The following is an 18,976-nucleotide window of genomic DNA, read 5'->3' as shown; positions in this document are numbered from 1 at the left end:
TACGAATGGTATACGAATGTCGGACATGACGCTTATATTTATAAGTTCAAGCTCTCCAAATTCACAGCAATTAGGAAGGATTGGGAAGGTCCAGAGGTGGCCTGCTTACATCAGTCCGGGATAATGTCTCCTACTCTAAAATTAAGTTGCCTAATGTAACCTCATTTGAATGTCAGTGTGTGTGTTTAACTCCTAAGTTTGGTAAGTGTGTTAATGTTATTACGCTGCACTAGCCCGCTAACAAACTGAGCCACGGAGGCCCCCACGGACTTGTGTCCCTCGGCTGCAAAGCATTAGGTTTTAAAGGACGCCATTGTCAGATTTTAGAACCTACATTCATTGTCTAAAAATGAATGTGCTGTAAGGTAGTGGAGGAAGTGGATTTCCTTCTGACTCAGGCGAGAGCGAACCTGTAATATTGAACTTAATTTCGCTAAATCGGAGCAGTGCAGTGGTTAGTGTTTGCCAATGTTTGTCTGGCTGTCAAAATTTTCGACTTTGGCTGTTTATTCCCTTAACCATACTAAAATGTACATGACATATCCATCTATCCCTCAGCCATTGGTGCACATCACTTTGGAAATGTTTAATTATAAGCGAAGGTAAATGGTGGTTTAGTATACCCCAGGTCTAACGTGTTTATATAACATGCATTTTCCCATTATTTCTTTCTTCATCGTTCTGCCTCCGTCTGTTCACGATACGACTCTTCCTCGTTATGAGCATAGAACTGGAATGCTGCTCTAAGACCCGATTCTATGGCTCCTTGGATCCAGCCGTTCGTCCAGGACAAAGCCTCTCCCGCCAGAAAGATTGGTGGGGTTGGTTTTACCAGAGCCGACAGAGCGTTACTGAACTCTCCAGGACGGAGAAAGGCATATGCCCCTTGGGCTGCTGGGTCCCTGGTCCACGCTTGCCTTGCCCCAACTTCGAAATATTTCTCCGAACCGGGATGGAGTTTTTCGATTTGCCTCACGGCACTTCTAATGGCGTCATTGTCTGACATGGATGCCATCACCACAGCATCCTGTTCCCATGTGTAGCAGACGAGAATACCGCGTGATTTCGGCGAGATTCCTGACTTTTCCCAGTCAGGGTAGTGGACCTGGCCAATGGGGAGGTTAGTGCGGGTCATACCCCCTTGTATACCGAACTCCTCCTGCCAGAACCTCTTCTCATACTGCAGCAGGATCTTCGTTGAGGATTCATAAGATACAAAGTTCAAGGCTCGTTCCTGGTCCGACGACAACGGCACGTCCATCTGACGGAGGACCGGAATAGGCACAGTGAGGATCACTGCATCCCCGAGCACGGTCAGCGGCTCGCCAGTCGCCACGTTTTTTCCCGACACGCGCACTCCACGTCGACGCTCAGGGTTCACCATTTCAATTTTCTCCACTTCGACGCCGAATCGAATGTTTTCTTTCAAGTGAACGTGTGGGTCCCACCCACCAGGATTTTGTTTGATGAACGCCCAGCCTAACTCCTCCATTCCCTCACTGGGTGTGTACATAGGATCCTCCCACCAGCCACCCAGTTCGTCCCGAAGGAACTCCACCAGACTGATTGACAGGAAGGGGGCGTAGTTTGATACAGTGAAGGCTTGGATTGCTCGCTCAGGCCACGGCCGGAGTTTTGGTGCTCCAGGCTTCTGATGGATATCGCTTCTCAAGAACTCGTCAAGAGAAAGCTTGCTCCACTTTGTGACCCATCGGTTCCAGCCTTCCGTTGAATGATCTTGTCGCAGCTCCTCCTTCACAGGCTCGAAAGTTCTCTCGTAATAACTGTCTGGAGAACAAAATACCAATGAAAATAAAATTCAGGTTGAATTCAAAGCTGCTGTACTGAGTAACTGACCTAAAGGTAATTGTATTGAGTAACTGACTTACAGATAGCTGTACTGAGTAACTGACTTACAGATAGCTGTACTGAGTAACTGACTTACATATAGCTGTACTGAGTAACTAACTTATAGACTGCAGTATTGAGTAACTGGCTTACAGACTATCGCGCCGAGTAACTGGTTTACAGACTGTCGTACTCAGTAACTGGCTTACACATTGCCGTACTGAGTAATTGTCCTAAAGACTGTTGTACTGAGTAACTGGCCTACATACTGCTTTACTCAGTAACTGGATCACAGACTGCCGTACTGAGTTACTGGTTTACACACTGCCGAACTGAGTAACTAGCTCACAGAATACCGTACTGAGTAACTGGCTTACACATTGCCGTACCCAGAAACGAGCTCACAGATTGCGGTACTGAGTAACTGGCTTATACACTGCCGTACTGAGTATCTAGCTCACAGACTGTCGTACTGAGTAACTGGCTTACACACTGGCGTATTGAGTAATTGTCCTAAAGACTGTTGTGCTGAGTAACTGGCCTACATACCGCTTTACATAAAGTATCTGGCTTACAGACTGCTGTGCTGAGTAACTGACTTAAAAACTGTTGTTGTAAGTAACTGATCTACAGACTGTTGTATTGGGTAACTGGCCTACAGATTGTTGTATGAAGTAACTGGTTTACACACTGCTGTACTGAGTAACTGGCTTCAGTACTGGTCACAGGTGTATCGAGTAACTGTCCTAAAGACTTTTGTACTGAGTATCTGGCCTACACACCGCTTTACTCAGTAACAGGGTTACAGACCGTTGCACCGAGTAACTGGCTTACAAGTTGTTGTACTTAGTAACTCGTTTACAGACTGCTGTACTAAGAAACTTGATCACAGACTGCTGTACCTGACCTACAGACTGTTCTATTTAGTAACTAACCTACACATTGTTGTAGAGAGTAACTGGATTACAGAGTGATGTATTGAGTAACTGGCTTACAGACTGATGTACTGAGTATGTAGTTTATAGGCAGCCCTACTGAGAAACTAGCTTACGGACTGGCGTACTGAGTAACTGCCTTCAAACTGCTACATTTAGAGACTGACCTACAGACGGTACCGAGCAACCGCTTTACAGACTGCTGTACTAAGTAACTGGCTTACAGACTAATGTACTGATTAACTGGCTTACAGCGTCTTGTACTGAGCAACTATATTACAAACTACTGTACTGAGTAAATGGATAACACAATATTGTCTAAACCTACCTATTCCAGTGATGTTGAGTTCTTTCTTCACGTCCTTTGGAAGATTACAATCCCACCCGGGCCAGAACTTGTCGGACCACTTTTTGTTCTTTTCCTTCCAGTCTGAAAATTTCCAAGTATAAAACACACACAACTGCAAACGTTTTTTTTTCATGGCTATATTTCTATGAAACCTTACCTTTGATGGCTATATTGCCTTCAAACTTTACCTTTGACGGCTGTATTGTCTTCAAACCCTAACATGGATGGCCTTATTGCCTTCAAATCTTTGATGGCTATATTGGAGTGAAATCTTACATACTAGAATCAAGCCTTCTATATAGCCTTCGAACGCCACCTTGATGGCTATATTGCCTTCAAACAATAGTTTTGATGGATATGTTGGCGTCAAACATTACCTTTGATGGCTATGTTGGCGTCAAACCTTACCTATAACGGTTGCATTGACGTCAAATATTACTTCTAATGACTGTATTGGCATTAAACCTTACTTTTGATGGCTATGTTGGAGTGAAACCCTACCTTCGATCGCCAAGTTAGCGTCAAACCTTACCTCTGATAGCGACATTGGCATCAAACCTTACCTGTAACAGTTGTATTGGCGTCAAACCTTACCTCTAACAGTCGTATTGGTATTAAACCTTACCTTTGATAGTTGTACTGGAGTGAAACTCAAAAGATTGGAGTCAAAACTTCCCTTTGATGGCTATATTGGCGTCAAACCTAACCTTTGATGGTATATTAGAGTCACACCTTACCTCTAATGCTTGTATTGACGTTAAACCTTATATCTAATGGTTGTACTAACGTTAAATCTTACCTCTAATACTTGTATTGGCGTTTACCCTTACCTCTAATTGTTGTACTAACGTTAAACCTTACCTCTAATGCTTGTATTGGCGTTAAATCTTTCCTCCAGTGGTTGTACTAACGTTAAATATTACCTCTAATGCTTGTATTGGCGTTAAACCTTTCATCCAATGATTGTACTGACGTTAAATCTTACCTCTAATGCTTGTATTGGAGTTAAACCTTTCCTCCAATGGTTGTACTAACGTTAAATCTTACCTCTAATACTTGCGTTGGCGTTAAATCTTACCTGTAATGCTTGTATTGGCGTTAAACCTTACCTCTAATGAATGTATTGACCAGAAACCTTACCTTTGATTGTTATATTGGCGTGACCATAAACATGATGGAAGCATTTCTCATTGATGTTTTCGAACGGCCTGGTCTCCACGTGAAATTGGCGAATGTAATGGTCAGTCATAAAATGGGAAGGTCCCTTCCAATCTTTCTTTCCTGTCCCCGGAAGTCGCATAGCGCCACCTACAGGAGCAATTACCTATATGTATATTGTGTCAAAAAAGTTACTGCATTATGAAAGTTTGCAGAATTTTAAATACGAATAAGATTATACAAGTACAAGTGAGTATTCAACAATTCGGCATGCTCGGATTTACCAGTTTTGTGAGCCATTGGATAGTCACACTTAAGCCATTGCAAACAATCACACCTTAAAGTCTTAAAGGCACTACAACGTCATGCCGAGACCGACGTTAAACGAACGTAATCAGGCGGTCAGTATGCTTGTTGCGGGATTGTCGCAAGAAGAGGTCGCAAGACGGATGTATTGTCACAAAGACACCACAGCAACGCTCACACGACGCCAGAGAGGTTTTCAGGACATAAGGGATAGTCCGCATTCTATGTATTTATTTATTTTTTTCTTTCTTTATTTAGCTAGTTATTTGATTGATTAAAATTCAAGACATTATTTGTTTATACCCCAACAGTTTTTGGTCGGGAGATATTGGAGCGCCTGGAAGAGACTGAATTAAACGTACGCACTAGAGACACGACAAACTGGCAGTTCCCATGGCCTTGTCAAAATTTCTGATTAAAAATGATTTCTAACATTATCTAGCACGTCAAAGAAAAAAGGTTATTACCGATCAGATCTCTTTCCATTTGTGGTTCGCCCGAAATGAACAAGATAAAATAGTTTCTTGCCTTTCTTTTAATTATGTAACCGGTCCCTACATGCCAATACATATATATCATACACAATATGTAGACTTACACAGCATGGTACCTTCTGCCTCGTACGTAAACTACCCATTTAAGTCATACGCCACATTTCCAAAACGATGCTTTATGTTAACTACACCGCACAATACTTTTTATCCTGATATGCTAGGCGTGTATCTTAAAACCTAATTTGTCTGCAAGCAACCTGCGGATGGTTGTGGGTTTCCCCCGGGCTCTGCCCGGTTTCCTGCCACCATAATGCTGGCCGCCGTCGTATAAGTAAAATATTCTTGAGTACGGCGTAAAACACCAATCAAATAAATAAATCAATAAAACCTAATTTAGAGAGGAGCGTCCCGTATACCATAAATGGCGTTTACCTTCGGCATGGAGTCCACGAGTGAACGGCTCCCGAATGGTCTTCATTCTCCCTCCAACGCGTTGCTGCATTTCCAAGATGGTCACCTGATCAACCAAAAATAAAGAAATTATGAGATTGTGCAACCAGTCTTGTCCACTCATCAGGCGATGATACTTGTACATATGTTGGCTATTTATTTATTTGTTAATCTATTTGTTTATTTACGTGGTTGATTTTTGCAACATCGTTCAGGTTCATGAATGGAGGGAAACTAGAGTGCCCGTTGTCATAACTACAGTTAAAAATAATTTTTAATTACATTTGTTTTTGTAATTATATGATAGCGATCAACTTTAATAGTGGGGTGATGTAATTTATACTAGTTATCCAGGTCACTTCAGTTAAACACTTCCTATAGTTCAAAAAAATTTCTTGTATTTCTGAAAACTATGCACAAACTATGATTTGATCTCTAGACCTCCGTTCGACCTTAAACTGATTCAATTTTACACAACTTGCAGTCGATATCGAAGTGTTTGGGGATATATTATATTCAGCGTGTGAACTATAAGTTTAGCGGACATATGTATGGAGAAACGACTGCATAAATATATGCTCTTCATTCAGGCTTTTTTAAAATTCCTATTGTAGCTTATACATGAGCATTCATGAAAAAACATATAGGCTCTGTGCTGTATTCCTCCTCTCAAAGTAAACCTTCAAAAATGTATCTTTGATTTCTGGTTACTCTTATGGGTTTGATTGTAACGAACAATGCCATGATAGATATTTTTCCTAGTAGTATTTGGAAACACATGTACCTGTCCTTCGCGGCCGAGCTTTATCTAGTTTTACAGTGAATTAAAGGTGTCTTGGGGGATAGGTCATTCACTCGAAAGCGGTCGGATATAGTTGTACTGGAAAATATCATTGCGCACCATGCTATCCACATCAATCTCCCCTGCTAGCGTAAATCAAGGTAATGTATTACGAATTCAAAGGATGGATGTTGAGTAGTCTACACCGATAGTAGTTTAATCCGTTCTAAATATTCTTTGCAAGGATGCTAACGTCTCGCGCTATACACTAGGCATAAATAAACAAATAAATATACTGATGTCACTCTCTACCACAGTGTTACAGATAGATAATCCCTGGTGGGCTTTGGGCAAAAACACAATTCCATCAACAGAATTCATTAGTCGCAAACTACAAATAAACAAGGCTGTAACTGCTTGGATAATATATGCTATCTGTCAAAGATTTATCAGATACATAAACATCACAGAATGTTTCGGTAAGCCTGGGGTCTGCTATTCTAGACAATCCGAGCCTCTGTGACCGAGGTGGTTAGCGTGCCAGCGTAGAGCAATGAACCAGTAGCCTGTCGCCAATGAGATAGCTGTGAGTTCAAGTCCAGTTCATACTGGCTTCCTCTCCGGCCGAACGTGGGAAGGTCTGTCAGCAACCTGCGGATGGTGGTGAGTTTCCCCTGGCTCAGCCCGGTTTCCTCCCATCATAATGCTGGACGCCGTCGTATAAGTGAAATATACGGCGTAAAACCAATCAAATAAATAAATCTAGACAATCCTGATTCCAGTTTCACTTCAGCAAGCGGGCGAAAATTGAGATAACAAAAGTTTCAAAAGCCCATCCCCTCGACCACCACCAAACCCACCACCCAACAGACACAAGACCTCATTATAAGAATATCAACACAGAAGCAAAGAAATATTTTCTCTAAATTCTTTACCTTGTGTCCACTTTGACTCAGTTCGAACGCAGCCGCCAGACCGGACGCACCAGCCCCAACAATAATCACGTGTTTTTTGTGTTTGGTTTTGCTGTGGAAGTGCTTCTTCGGGTCAAGGCCTGCCAATTTCGCGTACATAAAATCTAAACCTCCGTTGGCTATTCCGAGGAAGAACGGCTTGTAGTTATTGTCTTGCTGCAATGGCTCATTGTCAGGGTTCCAATTTTCCAGGAGAAAAAAGTTCTCCACATCAAACGTTTGCTGGGAATCCTGACCCTGTTGTTGTTCTGGTGGGGGCGTTTTCGGTATGGTCAAGTCTTTGTCATCTTTGTCGATGTGATACAGATAAGGTCGGCCTAGATAAGCCAATTTCTCCATTGTGGTGGTTTCCTGAAATCAGAAGGAATTGACATTAACTCATTGTCTTGTTGCGTTTTGTGAAATCGGTACCAGATGAGTTAAACCACAAACGTGAGGCTAGATAAGGTTTTGACGGTAAATACCAGGCCACACCTACTTCCAATCTGAGGCTATTCTCTTATTTTCGTCTCTCTTTTGTGCTTATGTGATAAGGTGTGCACGGTTGAGATAGCATCTCAACAGCACAACACAATGATGATAATAATTACACGCAAATAGGTAAACAAATACATCAATAAATAAATATGGAAGTAAATAAATATGTAAAGTACACAAATACAGCTGAATAGGAAAGCTACACAAGATCATTCTTAATCCATTGTCTTACCTTTTCTATTAAAACGTATGTGTCCCAGTGTCTGTTTGTGCATTGCAGCTTACTCTCAGATAGCCCCATTAGCCTGAGGCGGTGGGTATTTATATATTCAGTTCACAGAATACCTCTGATAAGCCCTTGTGGTAACTTTAGGGTCTATAGTAACAGTGCATTGCATCAGAGGTATAACTCAATTCTGGTATTGAGAATTCAAAATTTCCTGTTATATTCTATGTGAAACGGGAGTCAGATCCACGTGCTAAGAGTGTTTGTTTAACATTCTCATGTGATTGGTTTTTCAGGGAATTTTTGCGCTTTGAAAAGTTTCGGTTCTTCTTCCTCCAGTCCGTATAACTTTAGACTGTGAGTAAGCTATCACATGAGCCGTATTCGAAAGAGGAAGTTATGAATATGCGATAAGACCTGTAGGCCTACGTGTGACTGCATCAGTCCAAAGCTAGTACTGATCAGAAACGAAAGTAAAAGTAACCTAAGATTTTACACAGCCTCAATTAATCGATATCACTTTTGTTTTCAGTTAAGGCGGACATTTACGTCAGTATATCTCGTCAGAACGAGGCAGGATGTATACAAAGAAGTTACTGTGGTGTGTTAGGGTCAGAATAAAAAGGGCTTCCCTGAAAACATGGAATAAAAAGGCTTTGATACTTGTGGAAATGCTATGGTCTCTCGCTGGGATATGAAAGCTAGACTTACTGCTTACGTAATTCAAAATATGCCCTGCCTTGTCGTTAATGGTATACTCTTCATTTGCCATCTGCGGCAGAGATCACTGAATAGTTCCATGCCATACTTGTGCTGTCTTCTTTATAGCGTACAACACAAAGCAAAGAGTTCAGTGACGAAATTTGAACCTTTATATTTAAAAAATCGAATTTATCGAATTTATAACGGGCATTTATAAGCCATGTTTCAATTCAAGGTGTAGCATATCGCGCATATTTATGTTTTCCTCGCACTCTTACTCCTATTTTCAGGCCTTTATCAGCTTCAAGACATTTGTATCCATTTATAACAATAATTTCCTTGTTTATATATTTGTTTTGCATTAGCATTTCTTACAATGATTTGCCATGATATGTTTTCTTATTTGACATTTATTAATTAAGAGGATTTTTAGCAGGCTACCGGTATCATATCAGTACTGAAATCTCTTGTCTTTGTATATCTGGTGACATCAATATCCGGTGACATGCAGTATATTGCCTAATAAGCCCGTCCTTATTGCCGTATAAACCCGTCCTTATTGCCATTTAAGCCCTTCCGTATACAAGTTTGTATTGTTAACATAAACATGACCTCCATTATTAAAGTTAAACATTTATGAGTGTGATGTTGACACTATTTAGATAGACCTAATTGATTAATTAATTACTATTGCATACACCGTTAGAATTTCCAGTACACGTTCAGCGATTACTGTATATGTTTTATAAACATATTGCGTAAATAACTACCATTTACGGTAAAGCGCAATGTAATAGATTACTGTTTGAGTGAGTGAGTGCTTGGGGTTTAACGTTGTACTTAACAATTTTTCGTCATATGACGACGATGGAATCCTTAAGGTGTATGTAATGTGCCTCTTGAAGTAAATATAGATCTACCTTAGTTGAACTTATATAAATGTGGAAAAACTGGCAATCAGTAAACCGAGTACATGTTCAGGTACTACTAGATCTCACTCTTCACCCAAATAGTAGGACGCGTTTACATTTGTCCTTGTAAGATGTTTGTGTGTTTTTTTTAAATTATGTATATTAGATTACTACTTTCCTAAAGCAAACATAGGTCTATAGGACTATTACTGCATACATGACTGAAGACAACAAAGTTAGGCTGCATTTTTTAGTAAATGTTTCTGAAAAGATTATATCATGACCGGTAAAAGTTTACTAAGATAATTGTTAGCCTTTACATTACAACAGTAAAAGTCTACTTTTAGCAAAAATGAAACTTTACTGAATCGGATGTAGCCTAACTGTACATTTTCCAGTAAGCGTTTACGGGAAAATGTTACCAGTGTATCAGCCAAATTCTTGGTTCTAGCCTGTAACAAATCTCAGTGATCACAGTCATCAAGACTTACCTTGAAGAAGCGCCTCTCAGAATCAAGATGTCAGATATAGTGAAATGCTGCTGTCCCCACTGCCGTAAGGATGTGATCGAAAGCGTTGAGAACCAGTATTTATCAGGGGAGATATGTACACGGTTTCTGATTGGTGGATTTCAGTGGGTTTTAGGCATAAACCTTTCTGTTTTGTTAAATGAAACATAGGCTATACCCACATCATCCGATGTATAGCTAGTAACTAATGGAGGCTTTTCAATACACCCACTCACCAATGCGGTCGCTGTGAGTTTAAGTCCAGATCATGCTGGCTTCCTCTCCGTTCGTACGTAGGAAGGTCTTCCAGCAACCTGCGGATGGTCGTGGGATTCCCCCGGGCTCTGCAAGGTTTCCATCCACCATAATGCTGGCTACCGTCTTATGAGTGAAATATTCTTGACAACGGCGTAAAACACCAATCAAATAAATAAATAAATACACCCATACATTCAAATCCAAGACAGCTAATACAATAGCATGTACACGGTACAAACTGGAATATTATATACAAACCTTAATGCAGTTATATTCAACATGGTGGAGGAGGCACAGCTGTCATTTTTAATGTTGTAAGTTAACACTTTCTAAAGTATTAGAAATTTCAGGAGTTCCGCATTATAGATGATGGTAATGTTGTACTCTGACTTTATGTTACAACTTTCAAACAAACATTACACGGTGTAATTAACGGTTTAAAATGTGTGCGTTCACCTTATTCCCGGCAATCAACATATACCCTATGCTTCATTATTTCATTACTTATAAAACTTATAAAAGATTTGCTCTTTAAGAAAGCATACTTTGAAAATTGTTGTTAACAAACGGTATGTGGTGGGCTGCCGCTTTTAACAATTGTCGACTGCACTGGGCCGACGTGCCGTACAGGCCTACGCACGTGGCATGTATACATAGTCAACCATCCAACCCGGATTTGAAATCTAACCCTCATTTGAGATCGTGTACATCCTGGTATGTCACTCAAAGCTCAAGCAGATAAAGATATCAGGTGACATCTTATATGACAACCAAAGTAAAGAGAAATGTTGAATAAAAGAGTGGAAACAATGTAACAAGAATGGGCAGTATTCTGAAAGCTACATACGCCTGATAATAACCAAAATAATACTACGTTAGACAAAAAATGTGACCGATGAATCAGCGAACTGTACTTGGGCTAGGTGTAAAAAGATACCGCTATCAAACATATGAAAGACGTGATTTGCTTGCAAATCATAACAGCGCGTTACCTGCCTGTCACATTGTTAAGTGACATGATTTATTGGATTGGTGTTTTACGCCGTTCTCACAGCGACCGCATTGGTGAGAGGCCCCTGGGTCACTACGCTCCGCTAGCGCGCTAAACAAATGAGTTACGAAAGCCCCTAACAGACGTGGCAAAATCAATACAGCCCGACATACCGTCGTCAGCAAACATATTGTGGTATTTTTAGATTTTAAGTATATTTACGATCCTTGAACATGTATGTAGGCCTAATGTTCGTCCGTCCTGTATTTTGAATTTCCCCATTATCTTCTTATGTGTCAATACTTATTGTGCCCGTATTTTGAAATAGATATCTTAATTACTACACATATAGTAAAGAGAATTTTACTGGAGTAACAAAGTCTGCATTGCTCGTCAAGAAACAAATGCACCGTGATTATTCTGAACTAAACGAAAACACGAAATTTACAGCGGTCGGAACGAAAAAGGCCTACATGTACCGTACGACACAATCTTCCAGTAGGACTATACATGTGCGTGCACTTTTTTTTTTGATTGCTGTTCAAAAAACAAAAAAATATATATACCATACAAAAAAAATCATTTCTCTGACAGCAGTTAGGTTTATGTGTGGGGGGTGCTGGTGTATCACCGAGTAAAAGCCTCAACTGAGCCAGCCAGAGCTGGATTTAAACCCACAACCTCAATGGTCAAGTACCTGCCAAATGCAGGGAGTCGGCTCTTTAAAAGATCTAAGCCAGTGATAGCCCAAGTGAAACTCACCTCGTACGTAACTTCCACTGGGATTAAACTTGCCCCTCTGAGATATAGCTTACTTTCACTTTCTAGAAACTCCAGTTTAATGGGAGTTGACTATTAGGTGAAATGTGTACATCCGGCATGTTGCATTTCTCATTAATAACTGACTGCTTTCGTTAATTTCACATAAATAATGGAATGATTTCTATCATATTTAATTTTAAAAAATAGTATACGATTGATCCCACGTTATCAGGATTATGAGAAAAGATGTTTCAAACATGAAGATTTCTTAAAACTGAATTACACAAAGTAAAGTGACCTGTTAATCGGTTGAAGCGTATCTACCATGAGTGGGTATCGTGCTGAATCAGTTGAAGCTTATTAACTCTGAGTTAGTTTCACACTGATTCAGTTCAAATGTGTCTATCGTAAGTGTGTTAAACACCGAATCAATTTAAGTGTTACAACCGTGAATGGTTTTTACATTGAATCAGCTGAAATGTATCCACCCTGAGTGGGTTTCACACTAAATCAGTTGACGTCTTTCTACCCTGAGTGAGTTTCTCACTGAATCAGCTGTCTGCCAAGATAGAAACAACAGAGCTTCTCCAGGTGTGGATAAGACAGGGAAGAGGAAACCATCAAGGCTCACCAAGAGTGGAGAGAGTCAGGAAAAAGAAATTACTGAGCAGAAATGGATGAAGCCAGGTAGACAAGTAGAGGCCACCAAACCTCAGCAGAAGTGAATAAAACCAGGTAGACAGGTAGAGGCCACCAAACCTCAGCAGAAGTGGATAAAGCCAGGTAGACAGGAAGAGGAGACCACAGGACCTCAGCTGAGATGGATGACGAGGTAGACAGGTAGAGGCCAACAAACCTCAGCAGAAGTGGATGAAACCAGGTAGACAGGAAGAGGACACCGCAGAACCTCGACAGAAGTGGATGAAGCCAGGTAGATACGAAGAGAAGGCCACAGAACCTCAACTGGAGCGGATGAAGCCGGATAGATAGGTAGAGGAGAGTAATGAGCCTCAGCAGGAGTGGATGAAGCCAGGTAGACAGGCATAGACAACCAAACCTCAGCAGGAATGGATGAAGCCAGGTAGAAAGGTAGAGACTACTAAACCTCAGCAGAAGTGGATAAAGCCAGGTAGACAGGTAAAGACCACCAAACCTCAGAAGATGTGTATGTCCAGGTAGACTGGTAGAGACCACCAAACCTCAGCAGGAATGGATGAAACCTGGTAGACAGAAAGAGGAGACCACAGAACCTCAAGAGAAGTGGATGAAGCCAGGTACACACGTAAAGACCACCAAACCTCAGCAGATGTGGATGGCCACGTAGACAGGTAGAGACCACCAAACCTCAACAGAAGTCGATGAAGCAAAGCAGACAGGTAGAGAGCACCAAACCTCAGCAGGATTGGATGAAGCCAGGTAGACAGGTAGAGACTACCAAACCTCAACAGAAGTGGATGAAGCCAGGTAGACAGGTACAGACCACCAAACCTCCTCAGAAGTGGATGAAGCGAAGTAGACAGCAGAAGTGGATGAAGCCAAGTAGACAGGTAGAGACCACCAAACCTCAACAGGGGTGGATGATGCTAGGTAGACAGGAAGAGGAGACCACAGACCCTCAACAGGAGTGGATGAAGCCAGGTAGACAGGTAGAGACCACCAATCTTCAGCAGGAATGGATGAAGCCGGGTAGACAGGTAGAGACCACCAACCTCAGCAGATGTGGATGAAGCCAGGTAGACAGGTAGAGACCACCAAACCTCAGCAGGAATGGATAAAGCCGGGTAGACAGGAAGACGAGAACACAGAACCTCAACAGGAGTGGATGGAGCGAGGTAGACTGGTAGAGGAGACCACAGAACCTCAACAATAATGGATGAAGCCTGGTAGACAGGTAGAGACTACCAAACCTCAACAGAAGTGGATGAATCCATGTAGACAGGTAGAGACCACCAAACCTCAGCAGAAGTGGATGAAGCCAGGTAGACAGGTACAGACCACCAAACCTCCTCAGAAGTGGATGAAGCCAAGTAGACAGCAGAGGTGGATGAAGCCAGGTAGACAGGTAGAGACCACCAAACCTCAGCAGGAGTGGATGATGCTAGGTAGACAGGAAGAGGAGACCGCAGAACCTCAACAGGAGTGGATGAAGCCAGGTAGACAGGTAGAGACCACCAAACTTCAGCAGGAATGGATGAAGCCGGGTAGACAGGTAGAGACCACCAAATCTCAGCAGAAGTGGATGAAGCCAAGTAGACAGGTAGAGACCACCAAACCTCAGCAGGAATGGATAAAGCCGGGTAGACAGGAAGACGAGACCACAGAACCTCAACAGGAGTGGATGAAGCCAGTTAGACTGGTAGAGAAGGCCACAGAACCTCAACAATAATGGATGAAGCCAGGTAGACAGGTAGAGACCACCAAACCTCCGCAAAAGTGGATGATGCCAAGTAGACAGGTAGAGACCACCAAACCTCAGCAGGAACGGATAAAACTAAGTAGACAGGTAGAGGAGACCACAGAACCTCAACAGGAGTGGATGAAGCCAGGTAGATAGGTGGAGCAAAGTAATGAGCCTCAGTAGGAGTGGATGAAGTCGGGTGCTGATGGCTTCACCACGGGTTGGGCTGCCGTGTACAGGTAAGAGGAAACCATCGAGTAGACGATTTACTTGATTTACTCAGTTTAGATGTAAGTGGCTTATTTATGGTGTGAGCTAACCTTTGCCAATTTTTGTTTTATTTGATATGGATATATTCCCTTTCATTCTTGCTCCTAAAACGTACCATGCACGTGTTTTCATAACATATATTGGTTACAGAGGTTAGTCCTTCTACATAAGCACAATGCATTTATTCTTACTTCATTTTCCTACAAAACAGATATTTTCACTTTCATTCTCATACCGTAACTGTGTATCTTGTTAGTCTATTTATCGTGTTCATGCTGCATTTCTGGCAGCGAAAACATACCAATTAATTCATAACTAAGTCAGCCAAAACATCGATTAATCAGCACTTTTATCCATTGTAATAAGGCAGGAACAGGATATGCAGCTTAAAGGTTAAATACATGTACATATGGCCATCTCTTAACATATCCATCCACACATGTACATATGGCCCTCTCTTAACATATCCACACATATACATATGGCCTTTTCTTAACATATTCATACATGTATATTTGGCCTTTTCTTAAAATATCCATACATGCACATATGGTCTTCTCTTAACATATCCACACATGCACATAGAAAAACCATGTAGAACCGAGGAAAGCATGTAGAGCCGGAAAAACCATGTAGAGCCAGGGAGACCATAGATCTTAGGGAAAAACAAATAGAGTCGGGAAACCATTTAGAGACGGATAAACCATATAGAACTGTGAAACTATGTAGCTCCTGGAAAACCATGTAGAGCCGGAGAAACCATGTCTAGCCGGAGAAATCATGTAGAACCGAGGAAAACATGTAGAGCCGGAGAAACCATATACAGCTGGAGAAAACAAATATAGACCCGGGGAAGCCATATACAGACAGAAAAGCCATGTAGAGCTGGGAAAACGAAAAACAGCCAGGAAAACCATGTAAACCCGGGGAAACCATTTAGAGCCGGGGAAACCATTTAGAGCCCGGAAAACCATGTAGAGCCACGGAGACCATAGATCTTTGAGAAAACCATATAGAGTTGGGGGAAGCCATGTCTAGCCGAAAAAACCATATAGAATCGTGAAACCATGTAGGGTCCGGAAAACCATATACAGCCGGGGAAAACAAAAATACAGCCGGGGAAGCCATATAGAGACGGGAAAGCCATATAGAGACTGGAAAGGCGTGTATAGCCGGGAAAACCATGTAGAACCGAGGAAACGATGTAGAGCCGGGAAAACCATATACAGCCTGGGGAAATATGTAGAGCAGCCTCATTCATGATGGCCCAAGGTTATCGGCTACTTTAGTGTCGAAATAAGAAGACACAGCCTCAATCAAGATGGTCCAACGTAATCGGCCAGCGTCCAAATGAAAACACGCAACCTCAGTCATGATGACCCAACGTCATCGGCTACTTTAGTGTCGAAATAAGAAGACGCGGCCTCAATCATGATGACCCAACGTCATCGTCTACTTTAGTGTCCAAATTACGCGACCTCAATCATGATGGCCTAACGTCATCGCCTACTTTAGTGTCCAAATGAGAAGACGCAGCCTTAATCAAAATGGCCCAACGTTATCGGCCAGTTTGGTGTCGACATGATAGCACCTCTCACTGTGTTATGGCGATGTGAAAAATAAGACTCGTCACACATTCTTCAGAGGAAGACACAACGATGAAGTTGTTGTTTGTTAGGGCATACACTTCATTTGGAAGCATAATACTGCGTTCCTTTGTCTTATAAGATCGTTTCCACCTGATAAAACTTGTCTGCCGCGGCCGTCACCGGTTGCAGATCGGTCTTGTAAAACTTCTTTCTGGTTCTGGGTGGTGACTTCGATAGGGGCCCGTCGTATCCTCCCGTGATAGGCTCGATTATAAGCACGGACATCACCGGTAAGGCGTCCCGGTACCGTCGAGTGTTGTGAGCGGTGAAATATGCGTCCTTTCAAAGTACGGTTAAAACGTTCTACCACGGACGCTTTGGTTTCGTTAAACGTGTGAAAGAAAAACACTCCGTTGTCCTTTAAAAATACTTGGAACGGTCTGTTCAGAAACTCTTTGCCCTCGTCCGTTTGCAGGTACAACGGTTGACGTCCCGTCTTGAAAATACGTTGAAACGCCTCGATCAGACGAACACCGGTTTTGGAGCGCTGTGGGACCACCCAAGCGTACTTGGAGAGGACATCGATGCAGGTAAGTAGGTAACGGTTGTCGTCGTTCTCTGTGGCAAACGCTGTCATGTCGACAAGGTCCGCCTGCCACTGACTGTCTATACCCCCAACCACAACTCGGTTACGAGTGTAGCGCCGTCGAGCGGGACGGTGCAGCGTGTGCGTGTCCTGCTGAGCCAGCCAAGCCGACACACGAGCCCGACTCACTTTGTGTCCATGTTGCCGGACTACCTTGAGCAAGGGCTGAACGGTGCTGTAAATCACTGGAGCGTCGGGTCCATAGTACAATGCATGGAAAGCGGTATCAACTTGGTCTGAGTCTCGGTACGTGAGCGTTCTCCGACCCCACGTCCGTTTCCGCCGCCGCCCCCTCGGTTGATGTTGCTGCTGGCGAGCTGGCTGGAGGCCGGTGCGATGCATAGTCCGGCGTCGTCCTTGTGTCCGTGTGTAGTGAGTGAACCTATCCCAGACAGCGGATATATATTATCCAGTGTACATGCGTTTGTCAACAAAATTCAGTTCCCTCATCCTTCTCGCTTATTGGACGACGCAGCGCAGACCTCAACGAAATAATCGAGCGGGAAGCAGAGCTGGTCTCGCGCGTGACCTCAATTTTGGCGCGAAAATGGAGCTCACCCATTGGTCAGTTTTGGCGAGACATGGAGCTGATGTTCTCCGGCGTGACAATTTGACGCGACATGGAACGTGTGACGTTACGCGGCTGACGTCACGCGCAGAGCGCAGACTCAACAACACATCTCCATCTCCTCAACTCTACCTCTCAATACGACTCGTTTGCAACATTTACTACTACTTAGAGCCGGCATAAACCATGTACAGAACGTTGGAACAATATGGTACCGGCGGAAATAAAGCATTCACCGCGGAAACAATACAGAGCGAGAGGAAACCGTACACACTCTTCGGAAATAAAGTATGGCCAAAGGAAACCATATTAAACAATATAGAATTGGAAAAACCCATATACACACGATAGAAATATTAAAGAGCCGAAGGATACAATACAAACTACACAAAATCGCGGGAACACTTTGAAAACAATATAGAGCCAAAGAAACACTATATTCGCACGGTGGAAATAATACAGAGCCAGAAAAAGCTATGTACACACGGCGGAACAATATGAAGCCAGTGAATACCGTGTATAGGCAGCAATATACAGCTGGAGGAAACAATATATAGCCGGAGAAAAAAAAATAAACACAAGGTGGAAACTACATGTGTACACAGCCAGAGAAAACCGTGTATCGAGGGCGGGATCAAGATATAGCCGTGGGAAACCATAAACACAAAGCGGAACTATATAGAGATATGCCGGGAACAATATATAGCGGGAGGAAACCACATACAAAAGGCCGAAACTATATAGAGATACACCGAGAACAAAATGAAGCCGGAGGAAACCATACACACAGGGCGGAAACTATATAAAGCAGGCGAAAAAAAATTAAAGGCGGCGCAGGCAGAGATGGGACAAACCAGATACACAGGGAGAAAACAACAAAGAGCTGAAGGAAACCATGTACACATGGTGGAAACAATATAAAACCGAAGGAAACCATAAACACTCGTCCAAAACCACGTACAGAAGGCAGAACAATATAAAACCAAAAGGCACCATATACACACGGCGAAAACATAATAGAACCAGTGAAGACTGTGTATAGACGGCAGGAACGATATAAAGAAAAAGATGAACATACAACGAAAACCATGACCAGAATAAAGAAACCGAAAGAAACTGAATTACATACATGACGGACACAATAATAAACAGAAAGAAACTGTGTACAAATCGCAGAAACAATATAAAGCTTGAAAAAAAACAAACATATTCACATTGGCAAATCAGTACTAAGCATTTACATAGGGAGAAACATGTGCACATCTCAGAGACAGAGCCTACAGAAACTATGTACGTTCTGCTGAAACCATACTTAGGCGGGCGAAACTATATAGGCCTTTTGAGAAACTATATTGGCCTTTTGAGACAACCTAA

General features: G+C 42.4%; 2 protein-coding genes across 5 annotated transcripts; one reads left to right on the top strand and one right to left on the bottom strand.

The window, feature by feature from the left end:
* Positions 1-480: 480 nt before the first annotated feature.
* Positions 481-10,643, bottom strand: LOC135478017 (putative L-amino-acid oxidase YobN). Of its 4 annotated transcripts, none has more exons than XM_064758272.1 (6): positions 10,637-10,643; positions 7,257-7,646; positions 5,523-5,607; positions 4,273-4,440; positions 3,112-3,213; positions 481-1,788 (listed from the first exon to the last, which is right to left on the bottom strand). In XM_064758272.1, exons 2-6 carry the CDS (start codon positions 7,632-7,634, stop codon positions 674-676), a joined length of 1,848 nt encoding a protein of 615 aa, XP_064614342.1. In that variant the 5' UTR covers positions 7,635-7,646; positions 10,637-10,643; the 3' UTR covers positions 481-673. The 4 variants fall into 4 exon arrangements, with proteins under 4 accessions (XP_064614342.1, XP_064614340.1, XP_064614341.1 ...); XM_064758270.1 differs by lacking the exon at positions 10,637-10,643 and adding an exon at positions 10,103-10,155; XM_064758271.1 differs by lacking the exon at positions 10,637-10,643 and adding an exon at positions 8,710-9,233.
* Positions 10,644-14,004: 3,361 nt separating this feature from the next.
* Positions 14,005-14,517, top strand: LOC135478207 (antigen LPMC-61-like). Its single transcript, XM_064758479.1, has one exon. It carries the CDS (start codon positions 14,005-14,007, stop codon positions 14,515-14,517), a length of 513 nt encoding a protein of 170 aa, XP_064614549.1.
* Positions 14,518-18,976: the final 4,459 nt, after the last annotated feature.

Source organism: Liolophura sinensis, chromosome 11, assembly GCF_032854445.1.
Source record: "Liolophura sinensis isolate JHLJ2023 chromosome 11, CUHK_Ljap_v2, whole genome shotgun sequence".
Classification (NCBI taxonomy): Eukaryota; Metazoa; Mollusca; class Polyplacophora; order Chitonida; family Chitonidae; genus Liolophura; species Liolophura sinensis.
Note: the sequence above shows the minus strand (reverse complement) of the source record. Positions and strands in the feature narration are given on the sequence as shown.

Bases quoted from the DNA above. Each gene is read 5' to 3' on its own strand.
- LOC135478207 (XM_064758479.1), top strand. From the start codon at position 14,005: ATGAAGCCTGGTAGACAGGTAGAGACTACCAAACCTCAACAGAAGTGG.
- LOC135478017 (XM_064758269.1), bottom strand. From the start codon at position 8,073: ATGGGGCTATCTGAGAGTAAGCTGCAATGCACAAACAGACACTGGGAC. The intron at 5,608-7,256 runs GTAAAGAATTTA...TTGGTTGATCAG, and splicing joins TGAGTCAAAGTGGACACAAG to GTGACCATCTTGGAAATGCA. The intron at 1,789-3,111 runs GTAGGTTTAGAC...TTTGTTCTCCAG, and splicing joins ACTCAACATCACTGGAATAG to ACAGTTATTACGAGAGAACT.